The sequence below is a fragment of the Balaenoptera physalus genome, assembly GCF_965194825.1.
Source record: "Balaenoptera physalus genome assembly, chromosome: 5".
Lineage (NCBI taxonomy): Eukaryota > Metazoa > Chordata > Mammalia > Artiodactyla > Balaenopteridae > Balaenoptera > Balaenoptera physalus.
The window spans coordinates 9,636,042-9,661,591 of record NC_138884.1 but is presented as its reverse complement, the minus strand read 5'-3'; the positions used below and the strand labels follow the sequence as shown (position 1 = coordinate 9,661,591).

At 37.9% G+C, this 25,550-nt stretch overlaps 1 protein-coding gene across 10 annotated transcripts in view; it reads left to right on the top strand.

The window, feature by feature from the left end:
- FAM13A (family with sequence similarity 13 member A) overlaps positions 1 to 25,550 on the top strand; it is a 349,193-nt gene that overhangs the window by 204,664 nt on the left and 118,979 nt on the right. For all 10 annotated transcript variants that reach the window (XR_014263561.1, XR_014263562.1, XR_014263563.1 and 7 more), the window contains one exon: positions 7,578 to 7,741. Coding sequence is in view for 5 of the 10 variants with exons in the window: in XM_082461668.1 (XP_082317794.1) it covers positions 7,578 to 7,741 (164 nt within the window). In the remaining 5 variants the exon portion in view is untranslated. The remainder of the gene's footprint in view (positions 1 to 7,577; positions 7,742 to 25,550) is intronic.

The window sequence follows — 25,550 nt, the reverse complement described above, 5'->3', positions numbered from 1 at the left end:
TTCAAATGAACAAAACCTGTAAGTCAGGCCAGGACTGGTAATGAGGTTCTCCGAGGTCACCATAGACCTAGGACGCTTCAGCTTACAGCCCCGCATGGCCGCAGGGCGGGCCTGCCAGCCTAGGTGTTGCCATCTGCTTTCCTTCCAGGCCACAGGAGGTGTGTTGTTACCCTGCACTACCATTAATTGTTAGTTTGCCCAGGATTTTACAGTTTATTACTTTACTTCTCACCTTCACTTTGGTCAGAAGGGGATTTTAATAGTCAAGTTTCCCACTCTCTGGACAACTCTGGACAAATCATGTCAGTTCTCTGGGCCCCTGGATTTCACTTCTGAGATGCAGGGATTGGAGTAGACCTCTCGTCAACTCTAAAACTGAGTGGTTCTAAAATAATCATTTAATTTCTGAATTTTCCGCCTAATTTTTCTTGCATAAACATGACCAGCTGTGATCAAGCAATTCAGTTATTTAATGTTTAGTTTATTTTTTCACCTTAACGCTAATTTTTAAAAAGCTCAAAGAGAAATTATTTACTTGACAAATTTTTAAACTCTGAATCAGCAGCACACATTATTCTGAGGATTTTTTAAAAATTCACCTGCCCAGGATGCAACTCAGATATATATTCCCTGGGAATGGGAAGTGAGGTGATGGGATGAATTTTAGCAAGTGTACCACTTTTTTTAAATCTCCAAAGGATGTTCCAGTGTGCACCCCTGGGTAAGAAGCACTGCTTACGGCATTCCAGCTAGCGTCAGTAGTGTCCCTTTGGAACAGGCTTCCAGAGAACATCTTGTTTTAAGGCCCCATCACCCTGTGTAATCCTGTCCTCTAAGTTAGCAAGAACTTTTGAGGCCAAAGGATTGCATTTGGGATTGGATGGCAAACATTCCCATTGGTTGATCATTGGTTTTGATCATCAGAGATAAATGATCAAAATTTTCAAAGCAAACTTTTATATTATTAATAGAATTAAAATCTGTAGAAATCTTATATTTAAATTTCTAAACTGCTCAGTTTACACAGTTACTTTTGGCCTGAATTGTTTTCTGATGAAAGACCTGAAGTCAGGAACTTGAACAAGTGACTTCGTAAAATAGCAGATGGAACTGTGTTGACTGTACCATAGCTATTTTTTTAAACTGACTTATAGATTTTGACACTGAATATAGACGAAACTTTTAGAATAAGAATAATGCTTACACAATGCAATTAATGTGCTTCATGGCATCAATATTTCTGAAAGGAAGGTAGATACTATCAGTTAGTTTGTTCGGTTATTCATTTGTTCATTTATTCATTATAGGAACATTTAATGGTCCCCTACTATTTTGCTAGGTACAGCTCTAGGAGGCAGGGCTACAGCAGTTAACAAAACAGACAGAAATTTCTGCTGTGATGGCATTTAGCTTTTGCAGAGGAGTGAGGAGGTGAGAAGGAAAGAGTTGAGGAAAGTCAAATGCTAAGAGGTTTGTTACTTGCTTGAGCCCCACTGTGAAACCATAATTAATCTGATCTACTATATTTCAAGATAAACTTTTTTTTTAACTGTGAAATTTTTGTCTTTTCACCTGTGAGTAATTTTTCTAACAAACTTAGTTAAAATGATTTTATGCTAAGTACAGATCCACTCTAAAATTTAGATCAAGATGAAATTTTAATTAGTTATAACTAATTTCCTAAAGCATGTTAATAACTTGCTCAAAAAAAAAACAAAAAACCACTGGGACATTAATTAGCTAGCACTGTAGCTGGCACATAATAGATTGACCAAGTTATTTATCAGGAGAATTGGTTGCTGCCATTTAGTAAACAAGCCTCACTTTTGAAAAGCAAAATTTAAAGATTTTTGAGCAAAAACAAAGGCCTTTTTAAATTTTTTCTTATTTCAATTTTTTCTAACTTAGAGAGGTTTTTTTTTTTTAATATTTTAAGCTAGAAATACCTGTCTTCTTTAAAAAAAAAAAAAATCAGAGCTAAACATCTATTTTCTGGTACTTAGTTATCTCACCATTTCTTTTTATGAAGATGCTGAGTTTAATGAACATGAAGAAAAAGCAAGAGGCTTTGTCCTCTTCCATACAAGTGACAAATGGAAGACAGAAAAGGTCAAGGATATTGAGGAGGTCTAATGAACTTTATTTAGAAAGTCTAAATGTTAAACATTAACTTTTCTGCTTTCATCCTGCTATCACAATTTTCCTTCATCGTTGAGCCTTGAATATAATTTTCTGCCCTGTTCTAATCTTCTCCCAAAGTACCTGATGATGAAAAGAACAGACTTACAGTTTTTGTCATTTCAAAATGCAAGTACAGCACCTGGCCGGTGGTTAGGGTGACTCCTAAGACCAAAACATTAAAGTTTGTTTTGCTTAAACTTTTAAAAATTATGTATTAACAATACTATTTCATAATAGTATGCTAAATTACTGTTATAAATTTTCCTGCAGTTGATTCACACGCACATCACTTTTCCAGGAAGATTCTTATAATAATCAGGAAACATTCACCTACACAAAGGAAAGGGAGCTACGAATTTCGGAGAGATTGGTCCCCGTCCAGTAAACTGAGTCCCTCCTGCTTCTGACTCACCCGCCATTCTTCTGTTTCAGTCCTGCAGGGCAGACAGCTCCTACCCAACACTTGCCCACGGGACAGAGGGCACGGTTGTGCCCTCGCAGTGACAGATTTATATGGATAAATATTAAGGCACACGTTATTTTCTTTATGTCTTATTTTCTTATGTCTTTTATTTTTAGTCAGATCATTGTATCAGGGTAAATCAGAGTCTGGTATCACAAGCATGTTTTTCAAGTGCTGGATTTCATGTTTTTCAAGTGCTGGATTCTTTGTTCAGTTTTTAAAGATGAGACCTTGTTAAAACCTTTATAGTGTTGACTGTGGCAGAATTTGATTTTTGGCCTTTGAAATTTATTCATGTATGTTTTATTTTTTATTTATTTTTAATTTTTTTAAATTGAAGTACAGTTGATTTACAATGTTGTGTTAGTTTCAGGTGTACAGCAAAGTGATTCAGATATAAACATATATATAATGTATATATATTCTTTTTCAGATTCTTTTCCCTTATAGGTTATTACAAAATATTGAGTTCCCTGTTTCATACAGTAGGTCTTTTTTGGTTATCTATTTTATATATAGTAGTGTGTGTATGTTAACCCCAAAGTCCTAATTTATCCCTACCTTTCCCCTTTGGTAACCATGAGTTTGCTTCATGTATATTTCAAGTATGGTGATGTTCCAAGCATTATTGGAGATATATACATATATATATATGTGTGTGCGTGTGTATAACTATGTCTGTACATTTATATTTGCTAACTGAGCTCATTCTATATTATATATCATAAAATTATTTCACAGTCCTGTTAAAAACCTTCTGATATTTTAATGGCTGAATATTCTTTCATCATATACATGTGCCATAATTACTTTATAGTAATTTGGCTATTTAGAATAGTTACATTTTGGGCCTATTATAAATAAAAATACAATGAACACATTTCCCATATAGTTTCCTCATACCCAATTTCTTCCCCCTAAAATTATATTGCTAGAATGGTTCAGTGGATGCCAGAGAGATAAATTTAAAGAAAGTTTTAATTACTAATGCCCCCCCAAAAAGAAGAAAATGGGTTACATTATGGGATATAATGTGACTTTTATCCAAAAGTGCCTTTTCTTCTTGCAATTCTAACATTTAACATATGACCAACTATAGAGAGCAGTGGTAATCACAGGTCCTGTGGCCTGGCTCCCTGGGGTGTAACTGTGTCTCTGCCACTTCCTCACTGGACAGACAACTCGAGCTATGCCTCCGTTTCCTCAGCTGTGAAATGCTAATAATAGTAATCCCTGCCTCTTCAGGTTGTTGTAAGAATTAAATGGGTTAATTTATGTAAATCTCTTGGAACTGTGCTAGCACAGAGTAGATGCTCACTCACTAAATGTTTGTTCCTAACAGTAACAGCAACAGTATCTAAGAGAATATTTCCTAATTTTACATTTTCAAAGATTATTCTTTTGTTTCTCTTCCTCTGGCATCTCAAATACTGAAGTATCTCAAATTACTTCTTAGACTCTTCCATACCTGCAAATACATGCACGGAATGTGCTTTAAGATTCCTAGGATTGCTAGTATTCGAGTTGTACACATAAATCACACAACATGTGCATAGATCCTTATCTCAAACAGCCAATGGCAGAATTCTTAGCAAAATGTTTTTCACAGATGGTTGGGGGGCTTTTATAGTTTTCACCTTCAAGTCCAAAAGTTGTCATGAAGATCACTAAAATAAAGGAGCAAAGTGTGGTGTGAACTCCTGCATATCTCCAGCAGAAAGAGAAAGCTGCCTACCCCAGTCCGTATCCCAAACCCTTGGCCGTTTTCCTACCGTGGCCACACGTTATGAGGCTGCAGATGGGTCTCTCTAAGGACATGCACTCCATTTGTTACAGTAAGGTTTTTATTTTTATTACAGTAAATTCTTGCCCCACAGAGCTTGGCTGAACCTCATGGAGTCACTAGCAACTCTTGTGTAGACAAGGCAGGCCTGCTGGGCCTTCTTGGCCCATTCCTGCTAAACTCAGAGCTGATGTTGGCCTGTTATACGTTTACATGCCAATGACAAAAAGGGAGGATGCACCCAGAAGAAAAGTGTATATAGAGAGAGGAGCTGCCTCCATACAGATTTCTCCTCCCCATTCCCTTTAAAGCAAGGTTTCTCAGCGTCAGCTGTACTGACAGATGGACCAGATAACTCTCTTTCATGGCAGGCTATCCTATGCATTATAGAATGTTTAGTCGCATCTCTGGCCTCTGCCCACTAGATTCTAATATCACATACCCTCACCCCTGTTCATGGCAACCGAAAATGTCTCTAGACAAAACTGGCTCCGGGTGAGAACTCCTGCTCTGAGACCACAGTGTAATAACATGTCTCTTTGTACCCTTGGCTTTGGCCGACTGGTGTCATATTCCTCAGAGAGTTCTGTGATGAACGGGGCCTTGAACACCATCTCAAAGTCCACCACTGAACTCTATGCAATCCGAAATAGACACCTGGAAGCACAGAAATAAAACCACTCCTCTACCAACGTTATAACGCCAAGGCTTAAACTCTGTGTCCCTAAAAAGCTCAATTCCAGCTAAAGAAAGTGATCTCTTCCTTTTTCCCAAAGTTAATACATCTGTACTAAAGTTAATTACATCAGTAAAACGGCAGGTTTTAAAACTTTATCACTCTATTAATTTTTCCTGCAGTCGTCATCTCTATAGTGAAAATGTATAGTCTTCAAGGTACATCTTCAAGAAGATATCATTAATCACCTTTAAAAATTGTGCATTCCTTTTAAAAATGTGTATGTATTCCACAGTTCTAGTCATCTTAGACTTATTGAGCCACTTCTTTTCTAACAATTTTGTTCTCATAAACTTCATGCAGTATTTTCATGTTCTGTGCACAAGCTCAATTCTTTGCACTCCTTTGGTGTAAATAATGAGTTTATATTTTAAAGTTAATGGTTAATGACAATCATGTCTGTTATTTCTATAGAAATTAAATCATTGGGAAATACACTTAGATAAATGTAGCTGATGTAGTTGCTGGTATGTGAATTCTATTATGGGGTTATGGAGTCTATTTTAATATAAACTGGCAAGACGGAATAAGCTGCATATTACCTTTTTTTTACCTTAGAATATTTTTTTACATAAATTGTTGAATCAAATTTAGAACGCAAATTATCACTGAACCTAAAATGTCATGTCATTATTTTAACACCATGAAATATTGCCAAACAACTGTTCTTAGTTTTCTCTCAATATTAAAATAAATATTAGTGTGGATGTGAGATTTTTTTAGCTAACTAATTGGAAATCGTACTGCTTTTTCAGTGGTTTTTATTGATTTTTCATGTCTATTTTTATGAAATATGTAATAGCATATGCTTACACTTTTCATGTTGTGTTGCTGTTTATCTGAGTATTTCTTTTAGAAATATTCTTGGCAAATATAGCTATGAGCTATAGTTATTTCATAATTTTAAAAAATTTTCCCTTTGATTTTCATGAGCTTACGAATGCTCTACAGAGAAATGAAACTGAACAATTAATTGGCAGTCATCAGATTTGGGCAAATTTTACATAACAATATTAATAAAAGCTAGCTTTTATTTAGTGTTTGTTTTGTGTTAAATGTAACTCTGCTAAATTATTTTCATGTAATCCTCATAATGGTATGAATTTATTAAATATTTATGTCCATAATTGTCCGTGTTACTCTTTTTAATTGTCCATTATCCTAGCCTCTTGGTCAGTCAGTGTCTTGGGAATATCTTGTAGTTGAAGAGTGTTTGTCTGACAATAAGTATTTATTAATGGGTTCAAAACTTTGCTTGACTTCTTGGTAAAAATGTTACAAATAATATAAAGAAGGAGAAGAGAAGGGCGAGGTAGGAGGAGCGATCTGGTTGAGGCCACGTGACCTAGAAACTTGAGATAACTAAGATTATGGTATCAGATGACATGCAATCAAGTGTAGATTGTGTGGTGGTGAGTTACAGGAATTCAGAGTTGGGAAAGGTTATTTAGACCTGAGGGTAGTTTGCCCAGATTGCTCTGTGGGCAGTGGATTCTTATCTCAACCTCAAAGGAGTTTAGGGTTTGGTTTGGTTGGTGATTGGCCAGTGATCAACACATGACATTGTAGATGAAAGGACAAGCAAGAGAAAAGTCCTAGAGATGAGAAAAAGCTTCCAGTGTAATGAATACTTTTGATCCAAGGGTTTGAAACTTTCCTGAAATTCTGACATGATTTTTACACAGTTTTAGGAAAAGAATATTGGTTGTATTCTCATTTTTTCTGACCTAAAATAAGAGAGCATGAAGGTATTTCTGGGGTTGGAGAGACCTCAGATATGAAAAGTCAATACACCCAGTATTCATTTGACACTTGGGTTGCCCATGATTCCAGAGATAGAAGAAAAGTAAAAAAGTTGTGTTTTTCCTATTTATTTCCTTAATTCAAAATTTATTACACCATACGTTGCCCTACAACAGAGGATTACAATAGAAACTTGCCAACTGGTGTGTATTTTGCTTGTTGGTAGTAAATATTTCCGGACACCTTTCTCACGTTGGCATTCTCTATTTCAGTGGTTCTCAGCCTTTTTTTTTTTTTTCTGCCTCTTTCTGACTATTTCTTCTCTCCTTCTAGGTTGCAGTCTGATATACTCTCATAATCTCTCATTACATAGAATAATTATTCTAAGGAGAGGTTAGGCCTGGGGAAGATTTGTATGAGAATCCAGGAGAGGGGTGTGGGCCATAATGGTTTGGAAGTTCCCCTCAGAAATATTGGTATCTCCCCTTCACTGTGCCCTTTGCTATATAAGAATTTTTATATGCATTTTCAATTTTATACCTCGGTTGATATTTTTCTGGAGTGTGATTAATACATTAGATTATTAATAAATTCGAATAAATTATCTTCAATAACTTAATTGGAAAGACTTTTAAAAATTCTTCTCTTCTTTATTTTATTTTATTTTTTAGATCCCCAAATCTAGGAGTGAGGGATCTATTCAGGCCCACAGGGTACCGCAACCAGAGCTGTCTGATGGAGTTCCTCAGGTCAGCCTGCAGCTAAGTCAGAGAAATTCCTGCTGGGATGACATGAATTCAGCAGAGGATGCTAATGCTGCCAAATTGCTCTCCAGGTTAGCATGTTGCCTTTGTGTACACATCATGTATTGCACCATCTGTGCTGATATACGGGCCCGCGTATGCAGGCATGTTTGCACGTATCCACCACCGGGGTCATCGGGATACAGATCAGTAAAACTACTTAAAACTTACTGTAACTTTTGAAAAATTTCTGACTAGTAATCCTTATCACAGAAGCATTCTTATCACACAAGCATTCCTGGTTTGTTATATTTTATTTTATGGATTAAAACAAATTATTTAGTCAGTCGGACTGTGCTAGGCTCACCTTAAAAGTTGGAAGAGTTATTTTTTAGATGCCTTTTCATAGTATGTTCAGTGGTCAATATTATTTGCAATTAAAGTGGACATCACAGTTGTTACTAGAACCAACTCTCGCTCACAAATTTTGAATGTTGCCCTTTAACCTTTAGGTTGCGCGTTAAACCTGAAAGCAAACTTCTTTGGTATACTTGAGGGGAAAGGCATACAGTTTTCTTAACAGAGGTAAAATGGGGTCTGAATCTTATTTACTCCTCACATATAGAATTTTTCCTTTTAAAGGTTTTTCATCTTTTATTATAACTGACAACCTATTTCTATAATTTAAAAAATGTCATTACAAGTATAAGACAGACAGCTCTAAAGAATGGAAAGATTTTTAAGACATTATATAAATAATACAGTTAAAGAGCTTGCCACTTTGGATTGCCTTATAGAAAAGATGGAGTTCGAGCTGGATTTTTTAAATGAAGATAATTTAAATATGAAGAAAAAGAAGTCAAGGCTCTTGTAGATGGGCCCAGTTAGGAGGCAAGAGTAGGTACCGTGTATCCGGGACATACCAAACAGAAGTCATGTGAGGAATCAATCAGTGGGGAAAAAGGCTGGGAAGGTGGGGTAAGGCCAAGCCACTGAGGACCTCGAATGCCAGCCTGCAGTTATTTCTTGTTCAGGCTTGCCCCTCACTGAACAGATGTTCAGCACTTGACCTCTGCTTCCAGGAAGTGCTTTAGGACAGAGGATGCAGCAGTGAACAAAGCCAGCCAGACCCTGGAGTTCATGGACCTTATGTTCTAGTGAGGGAGGCAATAGCAAGACACACAGGGAAAAAAAAACAAACAAAAAGCCTGTGAAGACCATTTCAGCTCATTAATAAATGGGGGAGTTAAGAAACAAGTAGGCTAACGTAATAGACTGACCCAAAGACCGTTTTCGTTTGCTTAGGCAGGGGAAGCCTGACTTGAGACGAGAAGGCGGGAGAGAAGAGATCCTGCGGAGATCAAGGCAAGAGCGTTTCTATGCAAAAGAACTGAGGTAGGGAAGCTGAGCTTCCTGCTACAGGTAACAGGAAACCAGGGAAGGTTCCAGCTGGGTAGGGTTAGGTGATGGGAGCCATGGTAAGTTGGTATGTTGGAAAAGGAATCTTCCATCAGCATGCAGGCTTGATTGGAAGAGGAGAGCTTGGAGGCTGGTACGGTGTTGGTTCCTTCAACAGTTATTAATTTTCACTGAGATCTAGTTGTGTGGCATTTACTTGCTGGGTGCTGGAGATTCAGAGAATGAGAGACATATGCCTTGCACTTGGGGAGACAGAGGATAAGTGAGTAAAAATTCCATAATTATCATTAAATAGACATTTCGCTAAGTGCCTGTTGGCGTACCAGGCACTGTGAAATGGGCTGGTGATAAAGTCATACCTAAGATTCGAGTGCCTCTCTTAAGGCGTTTCGAAAACCGTCCGCAGGTTGCCGTGTGAGAGCAGAGGAAGGGCACAGACCAGGTGGGGACCTGGAGTTCAGAAGTTTCAGAAAGAGGGTGATTTTTGAACTGAAGCTAGTGGGATTCGTGGAGGTACTGGGCAGCGAAACCGAGAGAAGGGTGCTTCTGGAAGAAAAAAGCGCACGTGCAAGAACAGGTAGGGCAGTGAGGGCAGCTTGGAGGAGAGCTGCGAGTGCAGCAGGGAGACAGGACATCTGGATTTTGGAACTGAGACTGGCAGAGGGGCTAAAGGTGGTGTCAGAGACGAAGATGGATAGGTCAGAGCATGAGCAACTGTACCCCGTTTTAAGGAGCTTGGATTTTTCTCTTAAAACTGGCAGAGGGTGATTACAGGAATATGAGCAGGAAAACGATAGAAACAGACTTGCATTTTATAAATTCCTGTGTGTTTCTGAGACACAAATCAAGAAGTGAGATTATGGAGAGAAGGCACAGCTAACATTGCTCTGGCCTCCGTTTGTCCCTCTGGTTAGCAGATATCCAGTTAAAACAAATGCATATTAGTATTTTTTAATTTCTTCTGTACCTTCCAATTTTTTTTTAAAGTACGGTCTTAAAGAACTAACTTCTTCCCGCTGGGCAACCGTAAAGATTTAGATAGGACGACACGTCCCTGTCAAACCTTGCTACCCACCATCGTGCAGAAGCTCATTCAGTCTCTTGTCTCTATCCATAAATCTGGAGTGTCTGTGCAGAGATTTTTACTTTTTTATTTTTATATACCTCTTAATAGATTGTGTGACAAATTATCAAAAGACAAATGGAGATCATTAAAATGAATTTAACTAAAAATAACTTTTAAATCCTTTATATGTCTTGAAGTAGCAGAATAGGTATTGTGCCAATTTTTATTTCAAAAATGAACTTACGAAGATGTTTTCATTTGCGGTTGCTTTCTAAAACAAGTTATTGGTTAGTTCATAAATTTGAGCTAGAAAAAAAGAAGTGTGCCTGTGTTTGGTACACACACTCAACTTTCTCTAAATCTTTTTTTAGAGAAGTTTCCATTTTTCTCTTTAACAGTTTATTGGTTGCCTCAGTCTTAACCACAGAGGTTGGCAGTGTTGTATTAAGTATTTTGCTATGCCCTTGTTCTCTAAATACAGTATTTACTTTGGCTTACCAACACTTTTCCAAGGAATTGTCAAGAAGCATTCATCTGAGCTTTTCATAGTATTGATTTATTTTTTAGTTGCTCCTATTAAAAGAAAAAAAAAAAGCAATTCAGCAAAATCTATTCTTGTTTGACCTATGATCTGGTAAGTTTGATTTACTTTACAAAACAAAAAATAAAGCAATTCTCTTTGCACTTATTAATAAAATCATTGCAACACATTTATACATAACAGTTTGATTTTCAGTGGAGCTACCATATCAGTTAACAACAAAGATAAAACCAAGAAAGAACCTTTGGTATTGAAATGTCCAGAATGATGAAGTGTCCTATGATTTTTCAACAACAGGTTTGATTTCTAGGGCTTTGAGAAGTGATTTTGGCTAACAGTGTGTTCTTGATAACTTGGAATTATTAGAGTTTAGACCTTGTTCAGTATTTTTTCCCAGGTTGGCTGACTTTGATCTTTTTTCTTCTTAGTTTCAAATCTTAAACATAGTCCCATTGCTTCTTGAGATGTAATAGAAATATGAATTTTTATCAGCAAGTGTTGATTGTTTTTCTGCTCTTCAGATAGTGGCAGTAGAAATAAAAGCATAAAGCGGTAACACATTTTAAAATGAGCATTCAAAGAGGAGCTCAATATCATGTATTGCTTACTGGCTGACTTCTATCTTGGAACATTATTTATATGAATAACTTTTTTCTGTATTTCTGTAATTGTCTAAAATTGGCATTGAGGATGTAATCATATAAACAATCATTCTTCTAGTCTTCATAGAATCTTTCTCTCATAATTAAAATGGCTTCATGAGAAAAGCTTAGGAATAACTATCTCTTGATTTTGTTAGAGCTCAGTGGAGCTATTTTATACTGGATTCGCAGGCAAGGACAGAAGTGCTTAGTGACAGGTTCACTTCATTCAAAAAAGGCATTTAGCCAATCCATTTATATCGTCTAAATCTGACATCAGCAATTTCTAAAATATTGTCAAGAATTCTTTTTTGTAATCCAGCTGTTGGCATTACCAAAACTCACAGTAGACTGAAAGGCATAACTCCTAATCTGACATGCTGACTTTAAAAGAGTAAAGGCCTGTCCTCCACCGTGTAAGTACAGTGCACAAGTTTGGTGGGTTAGAGGCACGCACAGAAGTGAGGATATTGTTGGACAGATGCATCCCTTAGGCAGGGCTAGAACATTCCAGTCCCTCTCCCTACACATGATAATTTTATCTTGCTTCTTTTAAAAATATTGAGGAAAATATTTGTTTTGTCATTTACACAAGAACTAAACTATAGGTGTTAACTTGGTTAGTAAACAGGCCACTTAAAAATTTTCCTGGAAGGGAAAGTTACACATCCATCCTAAAAAAGTAAAAAGAAAAGATCTGTATGTAAAGTTTAAGATGTTAAAATAATTTGAAGCTTCAAGGATAGCTATATTATTATCTATTTCAACATGTCAAATAGATAAATGATTATTTTTTCATGTTACTGGCACTATACTATATTATTACTTTCAGAATTTAATTTTAGAACTTAAAGAAGAGGATTAATATTTTTAGTCTTTTAGATGTTAAACAATATTTATTGTAATGTTTCATTTGAAAGGTTATGCATTTCCTTAAATGTGTGATCTTCTTAAAGGCCAAAGGAAAATTTCTAGTTTTTGTTCTATAAAGTCAGAGTGAAGACTCAAGAAAAACTGTATGTTGTATGATTCCATTTATATGAAATGTCCAAAAAAGGCAAATTTATAGAAACGGAAAGTAGAGTTGTGATTGTCAGGGAGTGGGGAGCCAGGAAGGCACTGTATATGTACAGGAGATTAACTGTACATGCCTGGAGGGACCTTATTTAGGGGAATGAAAATATTCTAAACTGATTTATTGTGATAGTTATACCACTTGGTAAAGTTACTAAAAATCACTGAACTGTGTACCTGAAAATGTGGATTTTATGATATGTAAAATACACCTCAATAACACTGTTTAAAAAAATACAAATACAAAAAAAGTTGGAGTAAGGAGAAGTGGATATGCTTTACCAAGAAAGTCACTTGAGTGCAAATTGCTGAGATACCACTATTGTTATAAGTAAATGCTCTCTGCAGAGAATTGTGTTTGCTACATTTTAAGAGAATTTGTTCCTTTGTACTTTTCATTGACTATGACAGCATGGTGGCAGGAATAAAGGTCAGGTCCTCTTGAAATGCAATTCATAAGCAGAAAAAGGTAGAGAGGGAAAAAGCTCTTTGCTTTTTCATCCCTGGAATGATTCCAGGTTGTGGTTTACTGTGCTATAATCAAAAGTTATTGAAGTGATCAGTATTTCAGGGAGACATAGAAACAGAAAGGAAAAGCTCCAACATCTTCAGAGTTCCACAAAGAAAATCATAGGTCCATTGTTCATAAAGCAGAAAAGTTACCCACTATACTTCTGTCAACAGAGGTTCATGGTCTCCTTTTCTGTAAGTGAGTGTCCTATAGACACACTGACAATGAAAATAAGTTTTGTACTTGGCTCTTACATAAAGAGATAAAGCAAATAAGAGTGATTAAAATGCTTTCATTTTCTGTAATAGGAATAAATAAATAGCTACCACTATGCCAATCATTTACCTAAAATAATATGAAGAATATAGAATTAAAATATATTTGCTTATGTTACAGAGGAGTTCTTAATTTGATAGATAAATGAGGGAAACCACAATAAATCTCTTTTCAATGTGTATTAAAAACAAATCGTTCCCTGGGATAGCATATTCTGCCTGAAAGCATTGTTGTATTCTGAAAGTTTTGTCTATTTATTCCATTTTTCAATACTTTTGAATTACATGAGGAATACATTCTTCTTAGAAAAATTTCAAATACCACTGATAAGACTAAAGTTCCCCTTGACCCTCTTGCTCTACAATTCAAATTCCCTCCCCTCTCCTCCAGGAGATAACTGTTATTATGGGTTTAATTATATATTCTTCCAGACTTCTTTCAGTGTATTTACACAGGAGTATAGTTTGCATACTTCTCCACTTTTTAGGAAACAATTTTCATGATACTGAATGTATTGTGACGCTTCACGTGTTCCTGAAATTTTCCAGTTTCTTGTATCATTTCCCCCTACTGTGTCGTTTCCTTCCCTTTCCTTCCCACCTTGGTATACAGTGGTCTCCAAGTCTCCTTCCTTGACTGCCTACTCCCTCTTCTGTCTGTTGTCTCTTCCACAGCTAATCTAGTCACAGAATGATAATATGAAAATCAGTATCTTGGACCTGAACTCAGTTCTAAGTTTCCAGGGCCTGCAGCCATCTCTACTTCAGCCTTTACCATAAACTCACTGTGCCCAAACAGAACTCATGTTCTCATCTTTCCCTCCAACTTTGCTATGTGTTGCATTCTCTCAACCACTAGACTCAAACCTTTTATATAATAAGTCACCAAATCTTGTCAGTATTTCCTTTTCAGTATCTCCGACATACTTTTCCCCATTTTCTCCCCCATGATCTCAACTGTAATTTAGGCCTCCATCACCTTGTGGTTAGATAATTACTACATCTTCTGCACTCCCCTAACCTACTGGATTTATTTTCTTCATACAAGTTGGTCCTATGCCTCTGTTTTCAACTCCTAACTCTATACAGTGACTTCTGGATCTATATCTCCCATTCAGAATCCTGCATTGTATGTCACTCTTAAGTAGCAGACGTGTCAACCTTATCCATAAGATACCACAGACCCTTCCCTTGCCCCCTACCCCATCCATAGCCAGCCAATCCCAGAATGCTCTTGGATAGTCTCACTGTCTATATTTGCCTCATTACTACCCTACTCCTTACCACCTCTGCAAATGCAAATGCAAATGCAGATCATACTCCTTCTCGGAACTATTTAGTGGCTTACATGTGCCCAGCCTACAAGAAAATCCTTTCTCTGTTCTCTACCTGTCTTCCCAGCCCCTTCTCCCTCCTCTATGGCTGCCTTTTTCTCATACTTAGAGCCACCATGTAACCCATACTTCCCATGACTATCTTGGTTTCACATGTATCCTCTTCAAGATTAAATCATGTGTCAGACTTTGTCTTGATATTTGCTTAAAAAATTTTACAGCAAGATGACAGAATAGGAGGTCCCCCGCCCATACTCCCCCCACAGCAGCAATAACTTGGCAGCCATCCATAGACAAAAGTGCCTTTGTAGGAGCTTTGGGATCCAAGTAAGAGGGTGCAAAACTCCAGCATAGCCCAAGGCTAAGGAAGGTCATTTTGAGAAAACCTCCCCTCACCCAGGTGGCAGGCTCACAAGCCATGGTTCCATGATGGTGGCTACAGGCCTGGGAAAAGGCCCATTCCCCTGTGGACTCAGCTGTAGCCCCCTTTGGCCTTGGTTCCACCACCAGTACCACACAAGGGACCAGGGAGGAAACACGCCCACCCACGCCTTGGGTAACAGGTCCATGACCTCAGTCCCAACTGTAGACCTGAAGCAGCCTGTGACCTGGCTCCAGCCACTCTCAGCCTTAATCTGGAAATAATCCCTCCCACCCAGGCATCCAGCAAGACAGACACTTGTCCATTTCCCCAAAGGCAGGCCTGCCAACCTCCGTCTGACGGAGGATTCTGAAGTAGCACCGCGACTCGCCCCGGCTCCCACCAGCTGTGCTCCAAGACGAGTCCTGCCCACCCAGGGACCTGGCAGCAGACATGCTTCTCCAAGCCCCCAGAGGCAGACTGTTGAGCTTGGTCCGACTGTGCATTCTGAAGCAGCACTATGACCTAGCTAGCACCAGCCCCGCTCAGCCATGGGCCAGGGGCAGTCCTACCCACCTAGGAACCTGGTAAGAGGCTCATCCATCCATATACCCAGAGGCAGGGATACAGACCTCAGGCTTGGTTGTGGACCCCGAAGCAGTCCCGTGACTCAGTTCCAGCCTTTCTCAGCAATGGTCAGGGGCAGTCCTGCCCACCCAGGACCGGGCAGGCACCCTCCCATAGACCTGGCAGGAGCCACACATCTGGTAACAGGCCACTGTCTGAGGACCCTAAGGCAGACCCTTGTCCCAGTGCCAGCTCTACTAACCAAGGTCCTGGAGGCAGTTGCATCATCCCAGGGAGCAGATAGGATCCACACCTGCCTAAGTCCACCAACCACAGACCCAGCAGCAGCCCTGTGACATGGCTTTAATCCTGCTTAACTGGGATCCCAGAGGCAATTCCATCAGCTCAGGGACCTAAAAGAAAAATGTCTTTTCCTGCCAAAACCAGTCTGTAAAGACCAGAAGAAGTGTTTGCACCTTCAAATGCGCAGATACCAGTACAAGGCTACACATATCACAAAGAATCAGGCAAATGTGACACCACAAAAGGAAGCTAGTAAAGCTCCAATAGCCAAACCAAATAAACGGAGATAGACACATTTCCTGAAAAGCAATTTTTTAAATCATGTTTTAAAAGCTCATCAAGGGACTTCCCTGGTGGTGCAGTGGTTAAGAATCCGCCTGCCAATGCAGGGGACATGGGTTCGAGCCCTGGTCTGGGAAGATCCCACATGCCGCAGAGCAACTAAGCCCATGCACCACAACTACTGAACCTGCGCTCTAGAGCCCGCAAGACACAACTACTGAGCCCGCATGCCACAACTACTGAAGCCCGCGCGCTTAGAGCCCATGCTCAGCAACAGGAGAAGCCACCACAATGAGAAGCCTGTGCACTGCAATGAAGAGTGGCCCTGCTCACCTCAACTAGAGAGGGCCTGTGTGCAGCAACGAAGACCCAATGCAGCCAAAAATAAATAAATTTTAAAAAAAAAAGCTCATCGAGATGCAAGAGAATGTAGATAGCTAAATAAAATCAGGAAAACAGTACATAACAGATCAAGACATATAATAGAGAAATAGAAACCATAAACGCAATCAAACAGAAATCCTGGAGCTGAAGAATACAATGACAGAACTGAAAATTCAATAGAGACCTTCAACAGTGCAGAGTTGATCATGAAGAAGAAAAAAGCAGCCAACCTGAAGACAGGTCATTTAGCATTAGCTGGAGGAACAAAAAAAAAAATGAAAAAGAGTGACAAAATCATGCAAGACCTAGAGGACACCATTAAGCAAATGAATGTACACAACTTAGAAGTTCAAGCAGGAGAGAGAGAAAGGAGAAGAAAACTTATTTAAAAAGTAATGGCTGAAAACTTCCTGAATCTTAAAAAGGATATGAACATCCAGGTGAAGCTCAAAGGACCCCAAGCAAGATTACTCTGAGACATGTTATACAGATTATCAAAAGTCAAAGACCAAGAGAGACTCCTGAAAGTAGCAAGAGAAAAAACAATTCATCACATACAAGGGAACCCTCATGAGGCTATAAGTGGATTTTTTGGCATGACCCTTGTAGGCCAGGAGGAAATGGGATGATATATTCAAAGTGTGAAAGAAAAAACTGCCAACCAGGAATACTATATCTGACAAAACTGTCCTTCAGAAATGAAAGGGAGATGAATACATTCCCAGACAAACAAAAGCTCAGGGAATTCATCGCCACAAGACCTGCCTTACAAGAAAGACCTAAGAGCATTATTCAAATTCAAAGAAAAGGAAGCTAAGTAACCACATGAAAACATACTACCTGGACTTCCCTGGTGGCACAGTGGTTAAGAATCCACCTGCCAATGCAGGGGACACAGGTTCAAGCCCTGGTCTGGGAAGATCCCACATGCCGTGGAGCAACTAAGCCCGTGCGCCACAACTACTGAGCCTGCACTCTAGAGCCCACAAACCACAACTACTGAAGCCGGCGTGCCTAGAGCCTATGCTCCACAACAGGAGAAGCCACCACAATGAGAAGCCCACGCACCGCAATGAAGAGTAGACCCCGCTCACTGCAACTAGAGAAAGCCCGCACATGGCAATGAAAACCCAGTGCAGGGCCCAAAATTAATTAATTAATTAATAATAAAAAAAAATACTACCCAAAGAAATCCACAGATTCAGTGTAATTCCTATCGAAATTCCAATGGCATTTTTCACAGATTAAAAAAAAAATCCTGAATTTTATATGGAACCACAAAAGACCCCAAATAGCAAAAGCAATCTTGAGAAAGAAAACAAAGCTGGAGGCATCATATTCCTGATTTCAAACTATGTTACAAAAGAATAGTAATCAAAACGGTATGCTATTGGTATGAAAACAGAGACATACCAATGGAGCAGAATAGACAACCTAGAAATAAACCTAAGCATATACAGTCAACTAATCTTTGACAAGGGTGCTAAGAATACACAGTGGAGAAAGGATTGGCTCTTCAATAAATGGTGTTAGGAAAACTGGATATCTACATGCAAAAGAATGAAACTGGACCTGTATCTTACACCACACTTGAAAATTAGCTCAAAATGGATAAAACACCTAAATGTAAAACCTGAAACTGTAGAACTGCTAGAAGAAAACATTGGGGAAAAGCTCCTTGATGTTGGTTTTGGCAGTGATTTTTTTGATACAACTCTAAAAGCACAGGCAACAAAAACAAAAATCAACAGGTGGGACTACATCAAACTAAAAAGCTTCTGCACAGTCAAGGAAACCACCAACAAAATGAAAAGGCAAACTATGGAATGGCAGAAAATATCAATATTTCAATCTATATACCTGAGAAAGGGTTAATATCCAAAATATATAAGGAACTCATATAACTCAATAGCAAAAAAAAATCCAGTTAACCCAATTAAACTGGGCAAAGGACTTGAATAGACATTTTTTCAAAGAAGACATAGGAATGGTCAGCAGGTATATGAAAAAGTGCTCCGCATCACTAATCATCAAGGAAATGTAAAATAGAACCACAGTGAGCTATTGCCTCACACCTGTTAGGATGACTGTCATCAAGAAGACAAGAGATAGTAAGCATTGATGAGGATGTGGAGGAAAGGGAACCCTTGTGTGTTGTTCGTAGGTATGTAAGTTGGTATAGCCACATGGAAAAGAGTGTGGTGCTTCCTCAAAAAAATTAAAAATAGAATTAACATGTAATCTAGCAATCCCACTTCTGGGTATGTATCTGAAGGAAATGAAATTGGTATCTCAAAGAGATATCTGCACTCCCATGTTCATTGTAGCATTATTTATAATAGCCAATATATGGAACCACCTAAGTGTCTGTCAGTGGATGAATAGATAAAGTCAACATGGTATAAATAATATGCCATTGTGTGTGTGTGTATATACATTGCTTGTATATTTCTTGTGTGTGTGTGTGTATACATATATATATATATGTATACACACACACACACACACACACACAGACAAGGGAAATTCTGCCACTTGCGACAACTTGGATGAACCTGACAGACGTTATGCTAAGTGAAATAAGTGAAATAAGAGAGAGCAAGACAAATACTGTATGATCTCACTTATATGTGGAATCTAAAAAGGTTGAACTCATAAAAACAGAGTAGAACAGTGGTTGCCAGGGACTTGAGGTGTTGGGGAAAAGGAGAGATGTTGGTCAAAGGGTAAAAATATTCAGTTATAAGATGAGTAAGTTCTGGGGATCTAATGTTTTGCTTGATGACTGTAATTAACAATACTGTGTTGTATACTTGAAATTTGCTAAGACAGTCAGCCTTAATTGGTCTCACCAGAAAAACAAAATTGTAGCTGTGAGGTGACGGATGTGTTAATTTGCCTGATTGTGGTAATCATTTTACAATGTATACACATATCAAATCATCACATTTTATACCTTAAATATATGCAATTTGTATTTGTCAATTGTATCTCAGTAATGCTAGAAAAAATTAAATAACCCTACATGTAACATTTTTGTCTACATTACAGTTTTGTCAGGTGACCCTGTGAAAGGATTTTCAGATCTGAAAAGTAATCTTGGATGAAGAAACTATGATTCTGAAAAGGTTATTCATTTCACAGATATTTATTGAGTTAGGTGAATTATCTAAGATTGCATAGTTGGCAGGCTGAGATTAACATATGTCTTCTGATTATTTTACAATTATTTCCTGCCTGTCTTCTACCTTGATTTACGTCACCCTTTCATGTCTTTATACTTCTCTCTTCAACCTGATTGTGACTTCCTGAACTAGAGGGACTGCATCTTATGTGTTTTTTTTGCATCCATGACAGTACCTGGTAGGTGTATACTTCGCTCCTCCTGCCATAGTCGTTATTCTTGCAATATTATTACACGTGCTGAATTTGAATTTAAATTCTACTCTCGTCCTCTTAGCTGACTTAAACCTCTCTGACGTTGAGGTCAGATTCTAAAACGGTAGAATTTTATGTGTTAATTCTGTTTCTTGTGGTCCTTGGAAAGTGTTCCTTGGCTATTTTGCACTGGCCACCCTTGAAAATGCCACAGAATTCCAGGCAGCTGTGCCCTCTCATCATCCCCACTTAATCTCTGTGCCGTCTCCCCACGGGGGCTCTGGCCCTGATGTTGCATTTCTATCAGTAATGTGCTGCTTATTTATGTAGGAGGCGTTCATTGTTTTATGAGGCTCATAACATCTCTGTGCAACTCTCTGCCCTTGTAGCAGAAATCGTGTCTTGTGATGTTTGCCAAATGACACTTCATATTTTAGTCACATTACAACAGTAGACCTCCTAAGATTCAGACTTCCAATGATATTAATAATGAATCAATATTCAACAATACTAACTGTACCCATTGTCTTTCAAGATAGCTAATCTGTTAACTCTGGCAATCAACTATGACTTCCTTCATTTCTGAAGTCAAGCCAGCAACAGAAAGCAACCATAATTATCCTGTGTTTGTACTTCACGGAGGGCACTCCAGTTACTTCCTCAACACCTCTTTGTTCCCCATAGTGTCCCACTCTCTGCTACTTGGGAAAAGTTTCAGAATTTTTAACTGACTAGTGAAGCTGAAATGAAATGAGGATTCTTAGCTGCAAGATTCGTAACCATATCGTGTACAGTATAATTTGAAAGATTACCAAATACAAATGTGCTGCTGACTCTTCAAGGTTTCCTCCAATAAGTCCCACATGAGGAAAGGAAAGTTTAAAACCACCTTGTGAAAAGCATAGTGGTAAGTCTCACCACACAGTTCACCTACAGAGCTACTATTTTCTGAGGTATTTACGTTCCCTGGCCTTTGTCACAAAGATGAATAGAAACGTAGGTTTGAAAAAGTCCCCAGGGTCCCAGGCTGGGTTAGAAAAAATATCTAATTCCATTTCTACAGATAGTTTTCTAATCTATTCTTAACCACCACTAGCTCACATGATAAATATTCCAGGGTCATCTGAGATAAACTATTTCATATATGTTGAATAACTATTAAACATATTTTCTAGTGTTTAATTTCAATCTCCCTTTATTCCTATAATTTTTTTTTATTCCTATAATTTAAAATGAAAGTCTCTGAGATTTCTCCAATTATTTTGATTATTGAAAAACAATTTACCTATTCACCAGAGTCTGCCACTCAATACAATTGCTCTCTTCAAATTTTGGCATTTCACTGGAATGCAAATTTCAATTTAAAATTTTTTTCTAAACTCCATTTATAGTATGAGCAGTTGGTAAGGGAAGGTAAGTAATGGTAAAGAAACTTATTATCATGTTTGCAGATCTTTTTTTTTTACACAAATTTAAGGAGTTATTTTTTATTATTAACTTGGAAGTATTTTTGATACCAGTTTTTTTTTTTTTTAATATTATTTGGTTGAACCAGGTCTTAGTAGCGGCAGGCGGGCTCCTTAGTTGTGGCTCACCAGCTCCTTAGTTGCAGCACATGGGCTCCTTAGTTGTGGCATGCAAACTCTTAGTCGCAGCATGCATCTGGGATCTAGTTCCCTGACCAGGAATCGAACCCGGGCCCGCTGCTTTGGGAGCACAGAGTCTTATACACTGCGCCACCAGGGAAGTCCCTGCAGATCATTTCTAGTAACATGTAAATCACCAGAGTATATCTGGACTGCTGTGGTCTTAACTGAATTTATTTTAGTAATTCAAAGTCAACAGATTCTTATTGGGCACATTCTTTGTACTGTACATTTTGCACTGGGCCCTGAGAAGTCAAAGAGAACTAAGGCACCGTCTCTAATCTTTAGGGGTCTCCTAGTCCATTAAGTGAGGCAAACTTATACATGGTTAACAATGATAAAAAATGCAGAAGGTTTTATTTTTTATTTATTTATTTATTTATTTTTGTCACTGTAACTTTTTTTTTTAACATCTTTATTGGAGTATAATTGCTTTACAATGGTGTGTTAGTTTCTGCTTTATAACAAAGTGAATCAGTTATACATATACATAAGTTCCCATATCTCTTCCCTCTTTGCGTCTCCCTCCCTCCCACCCTCCCTATCCCACCCCTCTAGGTGGTCACAAAGCACCGAGCTGATCTCCCTGTGCTATGCGCCTGCTTCCCACTGGCTATCTATTTTACGTTAGGTAGTGTATATATGTCCATGCCACTCTCTCACTTTGTCCCAGCTTACCCTTCCCCCTCCCCATATCCTCAAGTCCATTCTCTAGTAGGTCTGTATCTTTATTCCCTTCTTGCCCCTAGGTTCTTCACGACCTTTTTTTTTTTTTCTTAGATTCCATATATATGTGTTAGTATACGGTATTTGTTTTTCTCTTTCTGACTTACTTCACTCTGTATGACAGACTCTAGGTCCATCCACCTCACTAGAAATAACTCAATTTCGTTTCTTTTTATGGCGGAGTAATATTCCATGGTATATATCTGCCACTTCTTCTTTATCCATTCACCTGTTGATGGACACTTAAGGTTGCTTCCATGTCCTGGCTATTGTAAATAGAGCTGCAATGAACATTGTGGTACATGACTCTTTTTGAATTATGGTTTTCTCAGGGTATATGCCCAGTAGTGGGATTGCTGGGTGGTATGGTAGTTCTATTTTTAGTTTTTTAAGGAACCTCCAAACTGTTCTCCATAGTGGCTGTATCAATTTACATTCCCACCAACAGTGCAAGAGGGTTCCCTTTTCTCCACACCCTCTCCAGCATTTATTGTTGGTAGATTTTTTGATGATGTCCATTCTGACTGGTATGAGATGATATCTCATTGTAGTTTTGATTTGCATTTCTCTAATGATTACTGATGTTGAGCATTCTTTCATGTGTTTGTTGGCAATCTGTATATCTTCGTTGGAGAAGTGTCTATTTAGGTCTTCTGCCCATTTTTGGATTGGGTTGTTTTTTTTTTGATATTGAGCTTCATGAGCTGCTTGTAAATTTTGGAGATGAATCCTTTGTCAGTTGCTTCATTTGCAAATATTTTCTCCCATTCTGAGGGTTGTCTTTTCGTCTTGTTTATGGTTTCCTTTGCTGTGCAAAAGCTTTTAAGTTTCATTAGGTCCCATTTGTTTTTGTTTGTTTTTATTTCCATTTCTCAGGAGATGGGTCAAAAAGAATCTTGCTGTGATTTATGTCATAGAGTGTTCTGCCTATGTTTTCCTCTAAGAGTTTGATAGTGTCTGGCCTTACATTTAGGTCTTTAATCCATTTTGAGTTTATTTTTGTGTATGGTGTTAGGGAGTGTTCTAATTTTTTTTACATGTAGCTGTCCAGTTTTCCCAGCACCACTTATTGAAGAGGCTGTCTTTTCTCCACTGTATATTCTTGCCTCCTTTATCAAAGATAAGGTGACCATATGTGCGTGGGTTTATCTCTGGGCTTTCTCTCCTGTACCATTGATCTATATTTCTGTTTTTGTGCCAGTACTATACTGTCTTGATTACTGTAGCTTTGTAGTATAGTCTGAAGTCAGGGAGCCTGATTCCTCCAGCTCCGTTTTTCTTCCTCAAGAGTGCTTTGGCTATTCGGGGTCTTCTGCATTTCCATACAAATTGTGAAATTTTTTGTTCTACTTCTGTGAAAAATTCCAGTGGTAGTTTGATAGGGATTGCATTGAATCTGTAGATTGCTTTGGGTAGTAGAGTCATTTTCACAATGTTCATTCTTCCAATCCAAGAACATGGTATAACTCTCCATCTATTTGTATCATCTTTAATTTCTTTCATCAGTGTCTTATAATTTTCTGCATACAGGTCTTTTGTCTCCATAGGTAGGTTTATTCCTAGGTATTTTATTCTTTTTGTTGCAATGGTAAATGGGAGTGTTTTCTTAATTTCACTTTCAGATTTTTCATCATTAGTGTATAGGAATGCTAGAGATTTCTGTGCATTAATTTTGTATCCTGCTACTTTACCAAATTCATTGATTAGCTCTAGTAGTTTTCTGGTAGCATCTTTAGGGTTCTCTATGTATAGTATCATGTCATCTGCAAACAGTGACAGCTTTACTTTTTCTTTCCCGATTTGGATTCCTTTTATTTCTTTTTCTTCTCTGATTGCTGTGGCTAAAACTTCCAAAACTATGCTGAATAATAGTGGTGAGAGTGGGCAAACTTGTCTTGTTCCTGATGTTAGAGGAAAATGGTTTCAGTTTTTCACCATTGAGGACAATGTTGGCTGTGGGTTTGTCATATATGGCCTTTATTATGTTGAGGAAAGTTCCCTCTATGCCTACTTTCTGGAGAGTTTTTATCATAAATGGGTGTTGAATTTTGTCAAAAGCTTTTTCTGCATCTATTGAGATGATCATATGGTTTTTATCCTTCAGTTTGTTAATGTGGTTTATCACATTGATTGATTTGCGTGTACTGAAGAATCCTTGCATTCCTGGGATAAACCCCACTTGATCATGGTGTATGATCCTTTTAATATGCTGTTGGATTCTGTTTGCTAGTATTTTGTTGAGGATTTTTGCATCTATGTTCATCAGTGATATTGGCCTGTAGTTTTCTTTCTTTGTGACATCTTTGTCTGGTTTTGGTATCAGGGTGATGGTGGCCTCGTAGAATGAGTTGGGGAGTGTTACTCCCTCTGCAATATTTTGGAAGAGTTTGAGAAGGATAGGTGTTAGCTCTTCTCTAAATGTTTGATAGAATTCACCTGTGAAGCCATCTGGTCCTGGGCTTTTGTTTGTTGTAAGATTTTTAATCACAGTTTCAATTTCAGTGCTTGTGATTGGTCTGTTCATATTTTCTATTTCTTCCTGGTTCAGTCTCAGAAGGTTGTGCATTTCTAAGCATTTGTCCATTTCTTCCAGGTTGTCCATTTTATTGACATAGAGTTGCTTGTAGTAATTTCTCATGATCCTTTGTATTTCTGCAGTGTCAGTTGTTACTTCTCCTTTTTCATTTCTAATTCTATTGATTTGAGTCTTCTTCCTTTTTATCTTGATGAGCCTGGCTAATGGTTTATCAATTTTGTTTATCTTCTCAAAGAACCAGCTTTTAGTTTTATTGATCTTTGCTATCATTTCCTTCATTTCTTTTTCATTTGTTTCTCATCTGATCTTTATGATTTCTTTCCTTCTGCTAACTTTGGGGTTTTTTTGTTCTTCTTTTTATAACTGCTTTAGGTGTAAGGTTAGGTTTTTATTTGAGATGTTTCTTGAGGTAGGATTGTATTGCTATAAACTTCCCACTTAGACCTGCTCTTGCTGCATCCCATAGGTTTTGGGTCATTGTGTTTTCATTGTCATTTGTTTCTAGGTATTTTTTGATTTCCTCTTTGATTTCTTCATTGATCTCTTGGTTATTAAGTAGTGTATTGTTTAGCCTCCATGTGATTGTATATTTTACAGATTTTTTCCTGTAACTGATATCTAGTCTCATAGCGTTGTGGTCAGAAAAGATACTTGATACGATTTCAATTTTGTTATATTTTCCAAGGCTTGATTTGTGACCCAAGATATGATCTATCCTGGAGAATGTTCTATGAGCACTTGAGAAGAATGTGTATTCTGTTGTTTTTGGATAGAATGTCCTATAAATATCAATTATGTACATCTTGTTTAATGTGCCATTTAAAGCTTGTGTTTCCTTATTTATTCTCATTTTGGAT